General features: G+C 46.3%; 1 protein-coding gene and 1 long non-coding RNA gene across 5 annotated transcripts in view; both read left to right on the forward strand.

Moving 5' to 3' along the window:
- The first annotated feature begins 1,231 nt into the window (after nucleotides 1-1,231).
- Nucleotides 1,232-19,227, forward strand: part of Tub (TUB bipartite transcription factor) — a 79,647-nt gene continuing 61,651 nt past the window's right edge. For all 3 annotated transcript variants that reach the window (XM_074084894.1, XM_074084898.1, XM_074084897.1), the window contains exon 1: nucleotides 1,232-1,395. In XM_074084894.1, the coding sequence (XP_073940995.1) occupies nucleotides 1,232-1,395 (164 nt within the window). The remainder of the gene's footprint in view (nucleotides 1,396-19,227) is intronic.
- LOC141410557 (uncharacterized) lies at nucleotides 9,890-17,299 on the forward strand. 2 transcript variants are annotated; one of them, XR_012435413.1, is made up of 4 exons: nucleotides 9,890-13,442; nucleotides 14,263-14,314; nucleotides 15,802-15,886; nucleotides 16,474-17,299. It is a non-coding gene; the product is annotated as an uncharacterized lncRNA (long non-coding RNA). The 2 variants fall into 2 exon arrangements; XR_012435407.1 differs by having other exon boundaries at nucleotides 14,263-17,299.

Below are 19,227 nucleotides of genomic sequence, written 5' to 3' on the forward strand. Positions count from 1 at the left end.
GTCACACTGAAGGCAGGCCCAGAATTGGCAGATTAGTATTGAGAGGATGGAAAGCTGGATCATCTGTTAACTCCCCCAATTTTTAAGTGTTAAATTGATTTAATGAGAAAAAAAAAAACCACATGGAGGACAAACACCTTGGAAGGCTAGGTGCGACAGGTGTCTGTCAGGGTTGATGAAGGCTGGTAACCCACGGGATGAAGGCTGGTTTACCAGGAGCTGGCAGGATCATCGCATTAGCAGAGCTCAAACCTCCCTGCACTCCACCTCCACCCTGATCTGATCGGACAAGCAGGACAGCCTTCCCACGACAGCTGCACTGAAAGGCCCTTCTTAGTCTTCTGTGACCTCTACAAGATTATACCTGTAAATCCCCACAGTCAGGAGCCCAGGGTGGGGGAAGGGAACAGAAGGGGGCTGGTAGCCAAGAAGGCTCTACCCAGGCAGCTCCTCTCCTTAGTATTCCCTGGGTCTTGTCAGCCAGGTATATCAAAAAAACAAAACAACAACAAAAAAAAACACTCCCCTGGCTGAACCAAGAAAGTTGGCTATTTCCCAAAGGATTTTTAGTAGTAACGAAGGGAAAGCACAAAGGGACATAAACAGAACGAGATGGCCTAGAAATGAGAGTGTTTACAGAGCTTGAGTTTTGGAACCCAAGAGAGCTACAATATGCTAGATATTGGGGCCAGAGAATCCACTGGGAGAAGAAAGGAGTGAGTGGATTTCCATTTCCTGTAAGAAAGGAGATAGTGGTTAAAGAGCGATTTCCACGCTGGGGAAGCAGGGGGTGGGGACACCGCGGGAATCAAGGAAATTAGGGAAGGAGTATTTCCGTCCGTGAAGGGAGAAACTTGTGGGTGGAAGATGGGCGTGAAGAACGCTGAGGACTCCCACGCGGTAAATTAAGGGGCGATTCTGCAGAAGGGACCTGACTAGAAAGAGTGTCTCCAGGACTCCCATGTGAGCAACAGGAACGGCCTCTTAGCAGTCCCTGTCCCGGGAAGCTTTGAAAGCAGCGGAGCCCTAGTGACGCCGGAAAAGATGGAGCGGTTGCCATGGCGACGTGGAGCACACCTCGGAAATAAATAAATAAGCAGTCAGGTTGCCGCAGCCGCGCCCCCGCGGGACCCACGCATAGGGGAGGAGGGCCCCACGGGCCCGGGTCCCCGCAGCCCGCGCGCCCTCGCCATTGGCAGAGCCGGAGGGGGGGTCACCCCCCGGGGGGCGAATGGTACAGTCCTCCGCCCGCGCCCTAGTCCTGCCGGATGCCAGTCTGCAAGCTCGGAGCCCCGCGCAGCAGCCGCAGCCGAGCCCGGAGCTGAGTCCGGAGGCGGCGATGGAGGGGGTCAGCAGCCATCGGACCCTGTCCTACAGCCGCTGGAGCTACGACAGGTAGGACTCGCGCTGGATGGGATGCGCTCCGCCGTGCCCCGCGTGGGCGCCGCTGGCGTTCGCGCTCCTGCGGGAGTAGCGGGCCTTGGGGGGGGGGGGATCACAGCAAGCGTCAGCGCCCAGACCGCCCCCCAGGATGGGGGCACCTGGACCTTCAGGCATCCGGGACGTCAGGTACCCCGGGCCTTAGCTATCCGGAGCTTGAGCGAGGGTGTCCTCACACCTGCGGAGCAGAGCTGTCGGAGGAGGGCGCGCGGGTACTCCCACCCTGGCTGCCCTGCGGGCGTCAGTGGGCGCTGGAACCGCGCGAAGATGCGAGGTGGGGCCGCGGGGCAGGATAAGGCGAACTGCGCGAGGAGGGCGCTCCTAGAGCCAGGCCGCGCTCCGCCCCGCACTGCCGCGGTTTGCGGCCCCCGGGCTCTGGGAGGGGACTAAGGTTGGCTCCGGGCGGAGTGCGGGGCTCGCGGCTCCTCCAGGGCAGCCCGAGGCCCGGCTGTCGGGCGCCGCACGCCGGCGGGGTTGCCAAGGTCCCCGCCCATCCCACTGCAATGCAAAGCTGCTGCCTGCGTGGGCGGTTTGGCCCTGCTCTCCCCCACGCACTTGTCCTGGAGGAAGAAATCATCCCCTCAGGCGAAACGAGAAAAAAGGACAGCAGATGAGACGGTGATAAAGCGAAGATTTATTCCCAGATGATATCCGTTCTACCTTTTTTTGGTGTGTTAAATGCCACCTTTCTATTTAAAACGAACCCATGCTGATAGTCATGGAATTGAGAACTTTCTTTAAAAAAAAAAAAAAACTATCTCTAGAATTCTGGAGTCAAATTTTCTGACCCATGACCCTAAGTAGTAAAGGCTAGGAGAAAAACATTAACTGTACTGTTCCTCACCTCCTCCAGCTGCTCTTCCCTTCACTCCGTGAAAAACCCTGCTGCCTTTTTCACAATTCTTGCTTTCCCAGATTCAGGTGTCCCTCCTTCCCAAGACTAATTCCCACAGGACCCTTCCTCACCTTCCCTAAGTGTCACCTCCCATTGATCCCATCTGTCTCCTCCATTACTCCTTTATTTCCTTCTCAGACTGTACACCTGTGCTGTTTGTCCTCGCTGCCTGCCCCAGGCGCACCTGGTCCACCTCTTTGTGTTCATTGCCTCCTTTGGGAAAAACACGTATGAGTTGGCTTCGTCCCTTTCCTCATCAACTCTTAATGAGTGCACAGCCCTAGCAATCTCCTGTCCACCACCTTGCATTTCCAGTGAACTTGCCCTTTGGAAGAGCAATGTTCTGTATAGAGAAGACCTCTAAAATTATTGGAGTATTAAACTTAAAAAAGCCTACGACTTATGTGTAGATCACAAATCGCACACAGACTTATTCAACCAATATGTATTAAGTACAAACTATGTACATAATCCCTCCTCACCCCCCATGAACTGACGGTGTATAGATACTAATTATTGGTAACATATGCCAACCACCTAATACATGTATGAGGGAATTAGCATAAAATTAAGCTAATTCACAATAGTAACTAGATTTTTTTCTATAAAACAAAAACAGGAAGACACTGGGATTAGCCAATGTGTATTCAAATCTTGACTCCACTTACCTGTTTGTCAACAAAGAACTTCCACTGTTCGAGCCTCAGTTTCTTCACCTGTAAAATGGGGAAGTGTTACGAGTATTAAATGCAGTAATAAATATAAAAGGCTTAACAGACTGCCTGGGACATAGTAGGCATGCTGTTTTACTTAAAAATATTGCAGATGTCTCTGGGAATGTTAGTTTTCAGAAGCTCAGTTTGCAAATCATTGTTCTCTTTTTTAGGCCCTGAAATAAAAACATTTCCAGGGGTTGTATCTCCAGAACCCTTTTCTTCTCGTCCTAACAATCTCAAAACCTGGGGAACCATGTGAAGAAAACAGCTTCCTGGTTTTGTCCAAATACTGAATCAGAACATTGAAGGCTAGGACTCTGAATTCAGTATTTGTGTAAGACTTCCCAGGAGTAATACAGCTGGTTTGGCTGCTTTTTTAACCACTGGTCTTTACAACTCACCTCCATTTTCTAATTAGTACTTGGTTTTTAAAACATAAATATTGAATTACTCAAAAAATTACATAATCCTCTATTAAGTTAAAATATTACACAAGCAACACATGCATATGGTATATAGGTATTAAAAGTGAAATTCTGTGACTCTGTTGTCCCATTTTCACCCCCACCTCTACAGGTAAGCACTGTACATAGTAACCACTGTAGATAGTTAAAACTCTCTTTCCAACCTTGTTCTTTGGCTTCTGTCTCCAACACAACTTTGAACTTGAGAAATCAGTCTTTTTCAAGTCCCCATCCAGTTTGACCTCTGCAGTGTGTTTGTTTGAGCTTGTTTTCCACCCTTTGCTTCTGGGGACATGTGTGTATCAGTAATCTATTGCCACATAACACAACACTCCTACTAAATTTAGTGGCTGAAAGTAACAACTGGTTTAGTTAGCTCAAGAGTCTGTGGATCCAAAATTTGGGCTGGGCTCAATAGACAGTTCTCATGGTCTGGGCTGGGCTGGGCTTGTCCATGTATCTGGTGCCTCAGGCAGGGAGGCTAGAACACTTGAGTCTCTCTTCACATGCCCTCTCACCTTCTAGCAGGCTTGCTCAGATTTGTTTACATGGTAGCAATGAGAGGGCAGAAAGTTCAAGCCTTTGAAACCTAGGTTTGGAACTAGCGCGTCACTGTGGAACATTGTATTGGTCAAAGTAAGTCACAATGCCAGCCCACATTCAAGGGGAGGGGAAATAAGCCTCACTCCTGGAAGGGAGGGGCTTCAAATCCTGGAGGACCACCTTACAGTCTACTATAATATGCTCCCTGCATATTTGGTCCCCAATATCCAGATACGAACATTTATCAGAGTTCTTCTCGCTCCAATTCTGTTCCATTTCATTCTATTCTCAGGCTATACCCTGGCCTCAGTTATCACCTCTGTGATTTTAACAAAGAAATCCATATCTTCAACCCCAAACTTTTTTGGGGGGTGGTACTGGAGTTCAAACTCAGGACCTTGCTTACTGGGCAGGCACACTTGAGCACACCCTCAGCCCTTTTGTTATTTTTATTTTTATGCTTGGGTGGGCCTGGACTGAAATCCTCCTGTTTGCATTTCCCACATTGCTGGGATGACAGGCATGCACCACCACACCCCGGTTTTTAAAAAATTATTATTATTGGCATTTTTTTACCTGTATTTTTGTCTTGATCCACTGGCCTTTTCCTGGCCTCTCTTCTTCCCTTCCCAGCTTGTACCACATGCCCTGCATGGATCAATGTTCTTATCATGGCATCAAAATGTTACACAGAAATGATACAGCTATGCCAATTGTCACCACTTTCATAGTCTTCATCTTCTACTGGGCTGCCTACACCATCTTTCAATCTTCTCCATATTAGCTTCACTCCTGTTACCCACAACAGCTCTTCCAAACTTTCATTGCTGTCAAGACCTCTTTTTAAGTGACCCTTATTCACACCTGCAAACTAAGCAAATGACCTTGCCTCTTTCTCCTTAGAGAACTGACCACACTGGACATGCTTTTCTGTTGCCTTCTGATTTCATGTTGCTTCCACTCCACTTCAGTCACTCCCTTGCAGGGACATTTCCGTGGTTCCCAATTCTTTGCTGTAATAAACAATTATATGATAAACATCTTGATAAACGTTTTCTCCTCATGTCTTCTTATTTGATTAGCACAAACTATTTGAAGAGAGTTTCAAATTTTGGCTCTTTCCAGATTGTCCTCCAGAGGAATGAATTGATTTCTATTCCCATAGGCCATCACCTGTTGCCTGCTTTATAATAGTGTTTGTTCACCAAACCCTGGGACAAAGTAGCATAATGCCCAGAACTTTGATTTTGTAGTCAAAGTGATCTGGCTTAGAATCCCATAGTGTCTGTCTCTTAAGGTGGTCCATTCATTCAGTATGTAATTTTTGAACACTTCCTAAATGCCAGGCAATATTGCAGACACCAGAGACAGAGCAGCAAACAAAACAAAGTCTCAGTTCTTACTGTCTAGTATGCATAGTGTGTGTGTATGTGTGTGTGTGTGTATGTGTGTGTGTGTGTGTGTGTGTGTGTGTTTAATATGGCAACACTAATGGCTAAGTGACTTCTATAGTAAGTGCAGAGAAGAAAAAGCAGAGTAAGGAAGATGGTCTTAACTGCATGGGGATGAGATAGTGTAATGCTCTGCCGTTATACTGTAGCTAGGGAAGCTTTCTGATAAGGTAATATTTCAGCAGATTTGTGAGAAAAGGAATGAATTGTGTGACTGATGGGGAATAATGACCTATGGAAGGGAGAGCAAATGAAAAGGTCCTGAGGTGAGAATGTGTCTACTGTGTGTGAGAACAGCCAGACCAGTGTGTTCTTGTGCCTCTTGATAATTCTGTCTTCCCACACTTCCCCTACACATGTATCCTATACCCCATCCTCAGAGAACCACCAGTCTCACTTGTCTGCAACTCCTAGATTTTCCATTAATGGTATCATTCAGTCTATACCCTTCTTTCATCTGGCTTCTTTCACACAGTGTAATTATTTTGACATTCTTCCTTGTTGCATAAATCAGTAGACCATTTCTTTTTATTTCTGAGCAGTATTTCATTATGTAGATATACAACAGTTTGGTAAACACTTAACTTGTTTCTAGTTTTTGGCTATTACAAATAAAGCTTTTGTGACTATTCAAGTACACATCTATGTATAAATATATGCTTTTTTTTTCTTGGGCAAATACTTAGCAGTGAAATGGCTGGATCATAAGTTAGGTGTACATTTTACTTTTTACAAAACTGCTCAACTTTTCCAAAGTGGCTGTACCACTTTACATTCTCATGAGCAGTTTATGTAAGTTCCAATTGTTCCACATCCTTGGGTACAGTTTTTTTTTTAACTATTAATAGGTATAGGTTTTATTTTGGATTTCCCCAATAACTAAATGATATTGAGTATTTTTTCCTGTGCTTATTTGCCATCCACTTGTCTTTTTGGGGGTGCTTGGGATTGAACCCAGGGCCTTGCACATGTGTTAGGCAAGCACTTTACCACTGAGCTACATCCTTAGCCCATCCACATGTCTTTTGGGGGCAAGTGTCTGTTAAAATTCATGTTTCCTCCCATCTTGTTGCGTTCTTTTCAACCTCATGCATTTTCAAGAGAGAAGTTTTTACCTTTGATGAAATCCAGTTTATCAGTTTATTCTTTTTTTTTTTGAAACAAAGAAAGTGCTTTCTCAGTTTATTCTTTTGTGAATTGTGTTTTTGATGTCACATGTAAGAAATCATTACCTAATTCAAAGTGACAAAGGTTTTCTAGGAATTTTTGAATTCTGTTTTAAATTAAGGTCTATGCTACATTTTGAGTTAACTTTTTAAAATATGGTAGTTTAATTTTAAATTGTTCCAACACTTGTTGAAAGACTTTCCTTTCTCCACTTTGAAACTTTATTGAAAATCAAGACTGGGTGTGGTAGTCTGTGCCACCAGCCACTCAGGAGGCTGAGGCAGGAGGATCTCTTGAGCCAGAAGTCCAAAGTCAGCCTGGGAAACACAGATGATATCTTCTCTAAAGACAAAGAAAATCAATTGTCCTTATTTAAAGCTTATGTCTATATTCTCCAGTCTGTTCCACTGATCATTGTCTTTATTGATATCAGTAACACAGTCTTGGTTACTGTGGCTTTGTAATAAGTCTTAAAATCAAGTAGTTTAGGATCTTCAACTTTGTTATTCTTTTTCAAAGTTGTTTTGGCTTTTTCTGTTTTTTTACCTGCCGGCCTGTTTTGGCTATGATAGGTTCTTTTCAGTTTCACATTAATTTGACAAAGAATTCTTCAATTTCGATTAAAAGAATCCTGATTGAATTTTTATTGAGATCTTGTTGAATCTATAGATCAATCCGGAAAGAACCAACATGTTAATATTAGGCTTTCTAACCCATGAGCATGGTATACCTGTTTATTTCGATTATTATAATTTCAGAAATATTTTATAGTTTTCAGTACATAGGTGTTTTATTTCTTTTGTAAGATTTATCCATAAGTACTGCATAGTTCTTGATATAGTATAAATGCTATTTTTTTAAATCCAAATTTTCAGTTGTTCATTAGTATTGCATAGGAATACAGCTGGGGTATTTTAATTGTGGTAAAATGTATATTACATAAAATGAGCAATTACAATGGTTTCTAAGTGTGCAATTCAGTGACACCAATCACATTCATAATTGTATAACCGTCATTACTGTCTCTTTCCAAAACCTTTTGTCATCCCAAACAGAAATTCTGTACTCATTAAGGAGTAACTCCTCATCCACCTTTCTTCTTAGCTGCTGGTACCTCTGTTTTACTTTCTATTTGTATGAATTTTCTGTTCTAGATAATGTAAGTGTAGTAGTGTTTTCTTCTTGTGTCTGGATTCTTTCACTAATCATAACATTTTCAAGTTTTATCTATGTTGTAGCAATTTTGAGAACTTCATTTATTTTTATTTATATTTTGCAGTGCTGGGGTTTGAACTCAGGCCTCATTGTTGCTAGGCAGGCAGTCTTAGCTGCTTGAGCCACTCTGCCAGCCTGTTGATTTCTTTTTAGACTGAATAATATTCCATTGTTTGTATTGCTTATTCATTTATTTGCTGATAAACACTTGAGTTGTTTCCACCTTTTGGCTATAGTGAAAATACTGTACTGAGTATTGTCATGTAACTTTCTGAATCTCTGTTTTCAGTTCTTTTAGGTATATACCTAGGAGGGGTTATTGATGGATCATATCAAACTATTTCCTACTGAGGCTGCACCATTTTATATTCCCACCAATAATGTACAAGGATTCCCATTTCTCCACATTCTCACAGATACCTGTTAATTTCTACATTATTACTAGGGACATCCTGATATGTACACAGAGGTATCATACTGTGTTTTTTATTTGTGCTTCCCTAATGACAAATTATCTTAAGCATCTTTTCATGTGTTTATTGACCATTTGTATATCTTGAGAAATATCTGTTCAAGTCCTCTGGGCACTTTAAAAGCAGGTTGTTTGTCTTTTTATTGTTGAGTTGTAGTTCTTTATTCTGGATATTAAACTCTTATGAGAGGCATAATTTGTAAGTATTTTCCTCCTTTCTGGAGGTTGCCTTCTTACTTTCTTGATAAGGGCATTTAAAGCAGAACAGTTTTTAATTTTGGTGGAGTCCAGTTTACTTTTTTGTTTTGTTGCCTGTGCTTTTGGTATCATATATGAGGATCCCTTGCCAAATCTAAGATCATGAAGATTTTTTTCTCCTGTTTTGTGATTTTAGAGCTAATCTTTTGGGTACTGATCCATTTTTGGTTAATCTTTGCATATGGTATGAGTTGGATGTCCAATTTCCTTCTTTTGATATGGAAAACCAGTTGTTTAAATATCATTTGTTAAAGAGACTATTCTTTCTCTCACTGAATGGACTTGGCACCCTTGTCAAAATCAATTGCCCATAGCTTTCTGAAGCTATGACCAAAACACCTGAGAGAACAACTTAAAGAAATTATTTATTTTGTCTCATGGTTCAGAGGTTTCAATCTGTAGTCCTTGGCTAGATTCTGGGCCAGTAGTGAGTAAATCATCATGGCATGGCGGCAGAGCATGTAACAGAGGGTTTTTCACTTTGGGGGAGGGGTATGTTCTCCTTAGAGGGCCACACAGGTATAGTTCTGGGTGGAAGCTGCAGGGAGAATTGATGAGTGGGGAGAGACTAGCCAGACCCTTCCCTCTTTTGCCCCTGCATTGGATAGGAATGGGGGGGACAGATATACTGCCCTTCCCCTGAGCCCAAGACTAGGTGTGATGAGGGCCTGGAAGCCTGCTTGAACAGCCAGCTTTTCATGGCATTTCTTCAGATGGTGATCTCTAAAAGCAAAGTAGCTCAGAAGGGTCCACTTAGTTCACTGGTCTGAACAGTCCCCGTGTGACCATGGGCAGTGAACTGCAGCGGGGGTGGGGAAGTTGGGAGGGGAGGGGTGGGAGGGTGGAGGTGGGATGGGGGATGGTGACCCTTCCCTGACTGACGGTGCCGTCCCAAAGAAGCTGGGAGGGGACCCGCATCTGCTATGAGGGGCTCTGGGGCAATCCGGGCCGCATCAATGTTGGATGAGCCCGCGCTGCGTCCATGTGTCCTCGATACCATCTTCTTCGGCTCACTTTTAGTGTAACTGGAGAGCCCAGGAACCAGCCCGATGTGGGTACTTGCGATCTCTTGCTGGGCGCCATCTGTGGGGAGATAGGAACTGGGGTGGGGAGGCTGGTGCAGGCCCCGTGGTGTGTTCTGGGTTGGGGAGGGGGCTGACAGGGCCCAGTGTCACCGGGCCTGGCGGAGGTTGGTTCCATCCTGGCCTTTCCTCAGCTCTTGGCTCCTGGTGCTGGGTTACACCTCCTCCCTCCCCCCCTCCCTTGGCCACTTCACCTTCTTTGGGTGTCATCTGTCTGTAGACTTGTCCTTGAGGCAGTTTAGTCCCATCCCCCTCCCCCCATCTGGCTCTGGGGGTTTCCCACTCCAGAAGGGCTGGAGGGGCAGCGACTTGACACGGGAGACCCCGTAGGGGAAGGAAGTTGAGTAAGCAGCCACTGCGAGGAGTCTCCCACTGCAGGTGAGTCCTGTGTCCTCAACCGAGTGCCTGTGGGAGAGGGTGAGGAGGGCAGGACTGAGGTCAGGCCCAGACTAGCCAAGCTGCTCTGGGCACTAAATTTGTTTAAATATTGCCTATGGCTGCTTTCATTTTACAACCTTGGTCCAGAGCCTGGCTGGCAAGTCTAAATAAAATATTTACTCTCTGGCCCTTTAAGGAAACGCTTATGGCCCTGTGAGCTGTTCCCCAGTGCTGCCCTGGTTTACCCTGCACGTGTCCATTCTCTTCCTCTCCCCCCACACCAGGGCATGTTGCCTGCCTCCTCCTTGTGCATCTCCCCCCCACACAGTATAGTGCATCTCAGGCTGAGTGCTCTCCATGCCTAGGAACCTTACTTTAGGGACCAATGACCTCACCTCTCTCTCTGGAAAGAGAGAGAGCATTCCAGAGCCCAATAGGGTAGCTGAGAACTGAAGGAAGACCCTTGCCTGACCCCAAGTTGTAAGTGAACCCCTTCATAGGCCACAGAAGCCAGGTGAGATTGATGGTTAGCTTAACTTCTCTGGGACCTCCAAATCCACGTTGGTACCTGTGCAGCTAAGCATGCCAGTTGTGGACCTGGACTCCAGTCACTCTCCCCCATGGCCAGACCATGAGCTGATGACAGCTGAGGCCTCAATGGAATAGTGGGGAGACAGTGAAGAGTAAGTAGATAGAGTCTCCAGTATGCCCTGGAGGGGAGCCAGGGGTCTGCCCCTTCCCTGCAACTTCCAGACCCTGAGGGCAATTGTGCCCTTTCCTCCAAAGCAGAACCCCATTCCCTTGGCTCACTTGCACATCTGAGTTCAGGGGTTCACTTTAGGGACACAACAGGAGCAGAAGGAAAACTACTGTCTGAAGAGTCCACTGCATTCTGGCTATTCTGTCACTAGGTGGCGCATGTGAGGCATCAGCTCCTTCTGCTGGGAGTTTCTAACAGTTGCTACCACTCACCAGTCTAATTGCATCCTGAAAAGCTGTGGTTACACACTGAATCCCACAGTCCTGACCAGCTGGCTGTGCCCACCCTGAGGAAGCGCACAGACACCTCCACACTGTGGCTCAGGGCATTTTTACCCAGTTGAAAGAACCTCAGGGACCACCTGCAATTATGATTTGTTTGCTTATACTCCCAACAGATGCTCCTGAGGGCGAGGTCTAGCTGTTCTCCTCTGGGCCCCTTGCCTGGCCTAGGGCCTGGCATAATGGAGAGGAAAGAGATGTTTTGTGAAGAGAGCATTGCCACACAGTTCACATGGCTGACACTATTATAGTTGTCTAGTTCATGTTTTCTTAGTATAAGCTACCTTTGTAGCTTGTTGGAAGCCTGGGAGAGAGACCCAAGTACTTGGGGGAGAGGGTAGTTGAGAGATAGGAGTAGCCTTTCCCACTCTGGGCTTTCTGGGTGATTCAAGCATTCTTGGGGTCCCTCCATAAGATGAGAAACCCTGAGGAGACACAGGAAGGCCGGAAAATTCTGCTTGTTTCCACGTACAGCTTCCTGGCCCTTGTGTGGAATGAGGAGCAACCAGAGCTATAATGGGTCTAGAGCCTATTATGGCTTTATCTCTCTTACCTGGCCCCAGCTCAGGCGATTCCATTAGCCTGCCAGTATAACAGCGAACAATGGGTCTCAGACATAGGCTTTCAGGGCTGTACCTGTGTTGCGGTGTGGCCACCCCAAACACACCAAAGCAGCTGCTTTTGATATTTAGGGACAGTGTCAACAAGTTACCACCTGCCCAGAGAGGGGCAAGGTTGTTGATGTTAGAGTGCACTCAGAGACTGTGACTGTTGGTTGCTGTCCCTCATCACAGCAGTTCCTAGGAAGAAGGGCGGGTATTCCTATTAACTTCAGAGTCCAGTCCAGTTTGTGTTCTTGAGTGTGACCCCAGGATGGAGCCCTTGGCTGAAACTTCTTCCCAGTGAGCTGGTACTGACACGCAGGTGCCATTTCTCTGCCTAGAGCGGGCTCCAGAGTAAGATTGGCATCACTCATGGGGGTAATTACTGGTTTGGGTTCAATTTCCATTCAAAACAGTAATCCCAGCCTGAGCCAGATGTCAGATCTGAAGGTTGATTATTAGTAACATTTATCAACAGCCTTTCAGCTTCAGGCAATTACAGCTAATCTGCCATTCCTGCTCTCAGTTGTGCAAGACTGCCAGCCTGTTCCCTGCACACCTCTTCGTTCCCCTGCCCCCCTTCCCTCCTTTTAGCAGCCAGCCAGAAGAAGGGCAGGAGATGGGAGCCACCTATGAGTCACTGTCATCCCCATGTGTAGGGAACCCATGTGAGTGCTAGGCACCAGTGCTTCCTAGCAGCAGTCTTCATGTTGCAGAGTCATGTGAAATCTGCTTCTGATTCTCCAAGAACTGAGAGAAATCCCTGAAGTTGACAGATACGAACGCATCTCCTGGCTCCTTGTCATAAGATTCCTTTTCAACTTCATCAGAGTCCCCAGCCCTTAACTCAGACTGTCCCTCCTCTCTAGGACCTAGACAAGAGTGAGGCAAGAGAAGTATTAAGGGACCTCCCCAAGCTCAGGAATCAAGATAAATGATATTTTAACTCAATCTTTTTTAAAAACTCAAAATAAATGCACAAATATCCGTAGCGATGTCAAATTTTAATAAAGACAGAATGCAGCCCTGGCCTTTCAGGATTTCACTTGCCTCATCCTAATTTTGACCATGAGGAATCCCACTTTTGCTAAAACTTTTTTTTTTTATGTTTTATGGTGGCATTTTTGCATTTATTTTGATTTAAATATTGTATCTCTTGCTCTGGAGCGTTTTGTCACTTCCTTAAATTCTGCACCCAAGGGGAGTGCCTCATTTGGCCCACCCAGCCCTGGCGCTGCTGAGCCCTCACCCCTGCTCCCTTTGCCTGTCATGTCTGCTGCCTCTGTCAGTGTCTCAGCTTTTCCTCTTAAGTGGGGACCAGGAGACCCAGGGAACCCCCTCTATAGCTGTCCTTGAGTGCCCAGCCCCCACCCCATCCCTGTGGACCCTGCATCAGCCTTCAGATATCTCAAAGAGGACTTGCAGGTTGCCATGGAAACTGCTGGGGTAGGACAGAACATGCTGGTCTTGCTGCACTCTTGTAATCACATCCAACCAGGGCAGTGCAGGCATGCCTAATAGCATCCCTGACACACTTATCTAAAAGGAAGCTAAAGCATTGCAGCGTATTACAGAAGTGGAGAAAATTACATGTGCCTGAATTCCTCCCAGGGATAGGACAGCATGTGACTGAAGGAAGACTGTGATGGCCTGTTTGTGACAGGGAGGTGAAGCACTGAAGTAGACATGGATGCTTGCTAACCAGCCTTCTGCAGAGGGTAGGTCTTACGCATTAAAGGGCTCCTGTTGTGCCGAGCAGGGTCTGTCAGTGACACATCACTGTCTGTCACCAGAGAATGACCTCTCCCTGGCATCTCCCAGGCTAAGCTAAGCTTGTCTAAGGATTAAACAAACATTTCAGAAAGATCAATGCTGAAAGGGTGACAAGAACACCAGATTGTTTCCAGACATTTTCACTGGACCACTCAGTGGGGAGGAGCAGGGGTCTCAAGGGACATGAATCAGAAGTACCTCTGTCTTGCTTCTTTTACTCCATGGTCTCCCTTCTGAGCTTCTACTGCACCAAAGCCCATCAGTCCACCCCACCCTTCCCCCTTCACCCCCCCTGCACTCCCGCAGTAGATAAGAATATACCATTTCTATTTCTCCTTTCTATCTTCACACATGCTGGTCAAGCCTCTTTCCCTCTCTGAGCCTTGGCTGCTGCTTCTGTGGCATATCAGTACTAGTACCCTCCTTAGAGGGCTGTGCTGCTCACTAAAAGATCAAATGTAAAGCACTGTGACATCCTGAAGAGCCCCATTCTGTGGGACCCTAGTCCACACAACAGGAACCAAAGGGAGTATTTCTGGGCTTGAAGTGAAGAAGAATTTGCAATCTGCAGAGGTTGGAGGGGCCTCTCTGGGAAGAATGAGCACCCTGATGTTGGATGCATGCAGGACAAGGTTTCAGAGCCACCTGTCCATCACTTAGCTTCAGAAGAGCTCTCGGAAAGTGTGACCCTGGAGGGATGCAGTTTACCCAGCCCTGTGTTTCCATGATTCTTTTTGACCATCCTTTCCCAATCCTCCCCCCAAGGTGTCATGAACAGAGCCTTCAGTAGCACTTGGATCCATGGACCAGCCTCAAGGTGAGGATGGGCCTCCCTGGAAAAAGCTGGCTTCACCTACAATTGATAAAGTCGTCCTTTTTTTTTCTGGTCTCCTTTCCCTGGTCAGCAATGTCTAGTCTTGTATGTGGATATCACCTTTCCCTCCAAAATTTGAAATTGGATTGTGAAGATTCTTAATTATTGTTCCCACCTCTCATTAAAATTCTATATGGATATTTACAAGAGTGTAGGTGAGGATGGACAAGGGGAGAGAAAGCAAGGCTAGAGATAGGGAAAGGGAGAGACAGGAAGTGTTATTCTCAGGGATGAGACTGGAGAGGTTGGCAGAAACCTCTGCAGAGTTAAGCAGCTTAGAGTCTGTCCTGAGGCAGCAGGGAGCTTCTGAAGGGGTTAAGCAGGGCATGAGAGGGGGGCACAATCAGATTTGCATCTAGAAAACTCACTCTGGTGTCATTGGAGGATGAATTTGAGAAGAGCACATTAGTGGCAGATGCCATCCTGATGCCAATATCCAGACAACAGGCATGGAGGCCCTAACTCAGAGTGGTTTTGGGGAAAGGGCTGGGTAGAGTTCAGAAATGTTCAGTAGAGAACATCAGAAATACTCCAGTTATCTGGATTGGCAGGGGAAGGCAGCAACAGAAAGCTATCTGTGATGGTGCTTCAGGGGTCTGGCTGGTGTCACTCACAGAAAGTATAGAATAATGATAAGGCAAATAGGAGGTCCTTAACTGCGCTCCTTAAGGGAAGGTGTTATGTGACATCCAGAGCACTGTGTCCAGAGAGCAGGTACAGAGAAAGTTTAGTTAAGGAGGAGGCTGGGACCACCATGTGTAAGGGTTGGCAGAGGTGAAATTGTGAGGAGATGAGATGACCCAGGTACATGTTAGGTAAAGTGAGGAGACAAGAGGCTGAGGATGCAGAAAAGTAAATCCTGATCCCCCATAAGAGGCTCAGTATGTGCATCCCCAGTATACAGTGTGACCCCTGGCACAGAGCTGCCCTCAGAGAGAGTGGCAGTGAATGTGTCCTCTGGCTGAGATTCCTCCAGATGGGGCCTTTGTCCTAGGTTCACTTGGCTGTGCTGGGATTGCTATAGTAACCTACACAAGCAGGGATACATGGTCTCTGTGTTGCTATGGAAACCAGCAATTTGCTGTCTCCATGTGGCATGGCCACTAGGGTCTTGAGGATTTGGTCTGGTCCTGAAGTATTTGGGAGGTGAGACCAGCAGAAGGGTTTTCGTGTCCATATTTAATCCATAATGGTAGTTTTCAGTTAGTCTGGCTGTTGCCACAGTGACGAAGAGAAATACCCAAATGGGTTTGTTACAGCTACAGTCTTCAGCTTCATACAGGGATTTCAGCAGACTCCAGGTCATCAGATGCTACCTGAAGCTGGAAATCCCAGACTCACTCTGTGTTCTGGCCACCATGGGGGCCAGGACACCTTTGTCTTCTTTCTGGGTTTGCACTCTTTTGCCGAGACAGGGATTTTGTTCCCAGGAGGCACTCCCTGGCCCATGGGATCTCGGCATTCAAAGCAGCACAGGAAACCTGGGCCCCTGAAACGGGGCCACCGAAGAAATCGGTAAGCACTGAACAAACCTGCCTTTAACCCAGAGATTCCACCCCTGTTTTGACTTTATCTACCCCCCTCACTGACCTCTTCCTTTGCAGTTCCAAGGCCTCCTCTTTCTTCAGGGTTGCCCCTCCCTCACCACACGGAGTCAGTGCCCTAGCCTTTCCCCCAAGCCTCTCTGGCTGTAGACAGGTGATCAGGAAGCCTCATTATCCCCAGAATCTGCCCAGGATCTCAGGGTATCCTCCACCACCAGAGCAAGGACCTTTCCTTGCCTCAAGTCCTCTGGCTGTTCTACCCTCCTGCCCTCTGCATCTTCTGATGGACTCCTCCTTACCCACCTCCATGCTTCATTGCCATGGCCCGAGTCATTGCTGCCCTCATTCCGGCCTGCCTGCCTATGGTTCTGGGCCCATACTGTAAGCATCCTATGGAAGTCCCTCCACCCCACCCATCACCTGACTTACCTCCTGAGGCCACTGAGACAGGGGCACTGAAGGAGGCCCTGAGTGACCAGGGTCTTGCCAAGCAACAGGTGGGGATGGTGAGGTGAGACAGCAAGAGTGCAGAGAGTCACCCCTTCTTTTCCTTCTCAGGACAACATCCAGGAGGAAGTACTGGAAGGAAGGAAGGGAGATCGCTGGGTGAGCTGGCTGGGGAGCAGGGAGCGCTGGCCTGGGGAAGACCATCCACAGGAGACTATGTGGGGAGGTGTGTGGAGGGTATGGGTGGCTTGGTGGCCATGGACCCCTTATGTGTTGGAGTTGTGTGACATGAGGTTTAGAGAAGGGTGTGTCTTCTGCAGCTGGTTTATTTTGAATAATGGGAGCTGATGAATGTCTTTTTCCTGCATCCACCACCCTATAGACTGTCAAGGCTGCAAGTGTCTTTGAGATCCTACATCCAATCCCTTGTTTATCAGGCAAAAATGGGGCTTCAGGGCAAGGTCACACTGCAAGTTCATTGTAGAATCGGAACTAGAATCCAGGCCACCTGTTCAGGGCTCTTTCTATGCACAGAAGATGAGGAAGCCAGTCTCGCTATATGGGAGACAAGGGGCATATGGGGAGTGAGTGGTCCTTTGGCTATGATCTTCCTTAGGTAAATGGAGGCCCTGAGCACAATGTGGACTATACATCTACACTTGATGGCTGGGCTGGCAGAGATTCCTGTACATCTGAGTTTCTGGGCTGTCTCATTTCTAGAATTTGCTATGTCTATATTTTACCCAGGGTCCAGCACCATTCTTTCTCTTCTATGTTGAAAGGTTCTTCCAGTATCCCTTAATGTCAGGCAAAACTGTGTAATTCAATGTTGTGCCAACAAGCACGACATTTCACCAATAATGACAGGGACACGGGCTATAAATAGATGGACAGAGGAGGTGAGGAGAGAGGCAGCCTCAGGGTTGAGGGCTGTTTAGGACAGCATATCCTCCACAAGTCGGGAACAAAGTTAGGTGGTCCACCCAGCTAGGGATAGTGTCTTGCTAGGTTCCTAGGTTTTGTCACCATTCTAGGAGTTTCTATATCCGTGAGGACAGTGCCTCCCTACCCCAGCCCTGAGTTCCTTATTATCTTCAACTTACTGTTACCTCCATGCCATCCATCCATTGCTGTCATCTTGCCACCATTCGAAACTTCCATATCTGAAATCTGAATTTCTTTGTGCCTCCTATGTATTCTACCCCGCTCTCTGACACTGTGTCAGTTCCTAGAGATCTTCAGGCTCCTGACTCCCAAGTTTTTTTTCTCACTCTGAGTCAGCTCTTGTTCCCATCCTATCTGGGCCCTGTAGCTTATTACTACAGTATCTTGCCATTTGCTACCTGGCCCCAGAGGCTCCCACCACAACTGTAGAACATGTAACTGTCTTCCCCCATCCTGGTTTTGGGGGTGGGGGATCCATTCATGAACCAACAGTAGTCAAAATTCATGGTCCAAGGCCTCAAATGTACCCAGCAGTCCTGCTGCCTAGGACTACTTCAGTGTCCCCTAAAGCTCTCACATAAACCTCTGCTGAACACCATAGCTCCCCACCTATTCTCAGCAGTAACCTAGACTCTGACCTCACAGAGAAAAGTAGTCAAGAGGAAATTTCTTTAACCTCTGCCCTGGGCTCCAGACTTACGATATCCATGCCCATCTATGCCCCTGGTCCCCACCATAAGGAGATGTAGGTATTCATCTTCTAGTTACCCTCTCCACCAGCAAGCTGATAGACCTTCCCACTTCCCCTAGCTGCCCAAATGCCCTGCTATGTTGCTTACCCCTTCTTTCCTATGTATCTTCAATGCCCCCATTCCCCTGGCACCTTCCTCTTGAATCTAATCAAACAAACCAAAATACCTGGACTTCACAACCTCCTCTCACTCCTGTCTGCCATCTCTACTTCATCACCTCCTGCTGAGTCCTCAATCCACTTCAGCCTGGCTTCTGCCCCCTCTTCACCACCCATGCAGTTAATCCAGTGAATCTCATTCTTCTTAATGAGAACTATTTTGGTTTTACTCTCTTTCTCCCCTCCCATGGTTTCTGGCAATCTCATTGATAAGCATGGCTTCCACTTTCATCTCTAAGCTGAGGACTAGAGCTGCTCACTGCACCCTTCTTAGTTTTCACTTTTCAGTTCCATCAGTTCTTGCTTCCTATGTATTGATGTTCCCTTCTTAGATGCATAAACATTTAGGATTATTGTGCACTCTCGAGGCATTCACCTCTTCATCAGTACAAAATATCCTTCTTTATCCCTGGTAATGTTTCTCGTTTTGAAATCTACTTGGTCTAATATTAATGTAAGCACCCTGGCTTCCTGCTGAGTAGCTTCCATGGCATATCTTTTCCATACTTTTACTTTTAACCCCAGCGTCTTTATATATGAAGTGGTTTCCTTTTAGACAGTAAGTAACTGTCATTTTATCCAACCTGATAAGTTTGACTATTAAATGGGGCATTTCGATCATTTACATTTACTGTTACTATTAATATGGTTGAGTTTGAGTTTACCTTGTCATCTTGATATTAGTGTTCTGTTTGTGCCATCTATTCTTTGTTTTTTCCCCTCTTTTCTTGCTTTTTTGGGGTTAGTTTTTTTATGATTCTATTTTATCTTTCATTCTTATAGCTGTAACTTTTTATTACATTTCTGGTTTTGGTAGTTGCTCTAAAGTTTACAATGTGTTATCTTCAATTTAGTCTACTTTCAACTATTATCATGAATATTATAAGAAATTTACAATAGTATAATTCCATTCACCCTTTGAGCTGTAATTGTTATGTATTTTGCTTCTGCCAGGAACCCAACAATACAGTGTTCTTCTTTTTGCTTTAGTCAATTATCTGTTTTTCTGT

Source organism: Castor canadensis, chromosome 1, assembly GCF_047511655.1.
Source record: "Castor canadensis chromosome 1, mCasCan1.hap1v2, whole genome shotgun sequence".
Lineage (NCBI taxonomy): Eukaryota > Metazoa > Chordata > Mammalia > Rodentia > Castoridae > Castor > Castor canadensis.